Source organism: Hipposideros armiger, unplaced genomic scaffold (assembly GCF_001890085.2).
Source record: "Hipposideros armiger isolate ML-2016 unplaced genomic scaffold, ASM189008v1 scaffold_86, whole genome shotgun sequence".
NCBI lineage: Eukaryota > Metazoa > Chordata > Mammalia > Chiroptera > Hipposideridae > Hipposideros > Hipposideros armiger.
The window spans coordinates 3,593,205-3,593,964 of record NW_017731436.1 but is presented as its reverse complement, the minus strand read 5'-3'; the positions used below and the strand labels follow the sequence as shown (position 1 = coordinate 3,593,964).

Below are 760 nucleotides of genomic sequence, written 5' to 3'. Positions count from 1 at the left end.
AAATGATGGGAAAATAAGAACATTGCTCTCCCAACAGTAATTAGAGTTTAAACCCAAAAGCATTAAGTGGAGGCTGGCTTTACAATTTCAAGTGCTGCCTACATGACAAATTTATATTTCTAGGCCTCATATCAGTGATAAACCACCCATCAAAAAGTCGACTGAAAACATCCATTTGCTGTAATGTCTTATAGACTTTGGACCCTGATTATATTTTTTATGTCAACATAGACCCCATAGAGAATGTACAGCATGGTGAGCAGTCCATGATTGTTGACTGAATGAAAGCTAAATGTGATCAAAGTGGGCAGCAAAATGAAATATTTAGAAAAATAAAATAAAACTAACTCTCCCTGAAAATCAACAGAGCCGAGTTTTCCCCACAGTTTCTTTAAATCTTTTCTTACTGGCCTGTATACAAATAGCCTTAAGTTAGCTTAAGTCAAGACTATACATTAGTGAGAAAAAAATGGCAGTGTTAGTACCTAATGACGTAAACGTTGCTGCTAATTCTTCCTTGTATTTCTTGTCATCTAGGTTCCATAGATTGCACTCTAACATTCTCTCACCCCACCTGGTACTGGGAAAACCTGCTGAAAATCTGTGTTTTCATCTTTGCCTTCATCATGCCTGTCCTCATCATTACGGTGTGCTATGGACTGATGATCTTACGCCTCAAGAGTGTCCGTATGCTCTCTGGCTCTAAAGAAAAGGACCGGAACCTGCGAAGAATCACCAGGATGGTGCTGGTGGTTGTTGC

General features: G+C 39.1%; 1 protein-coding gene across 1 annotated transcript in view; it reads left to right on the top strand.

Annotated features, from left to right (window-relative positions):
- The window catches only part of OPRM1 (opioid receptor mu 1), a 141,955-nt gene that overhangs the window by 46,096 nt on the left and 95,099 nt on the right, over positions 1-760 (top strand). The window contains exon 3 of the mRNA XM_019644162.1: positions 538-752. Coding sequence (XP_019499707.1) covers positions 538-752 — 215 coding nt within the window. The remainder of the gene's footprint in view (positions 1-537; positions 753-760) is intronic.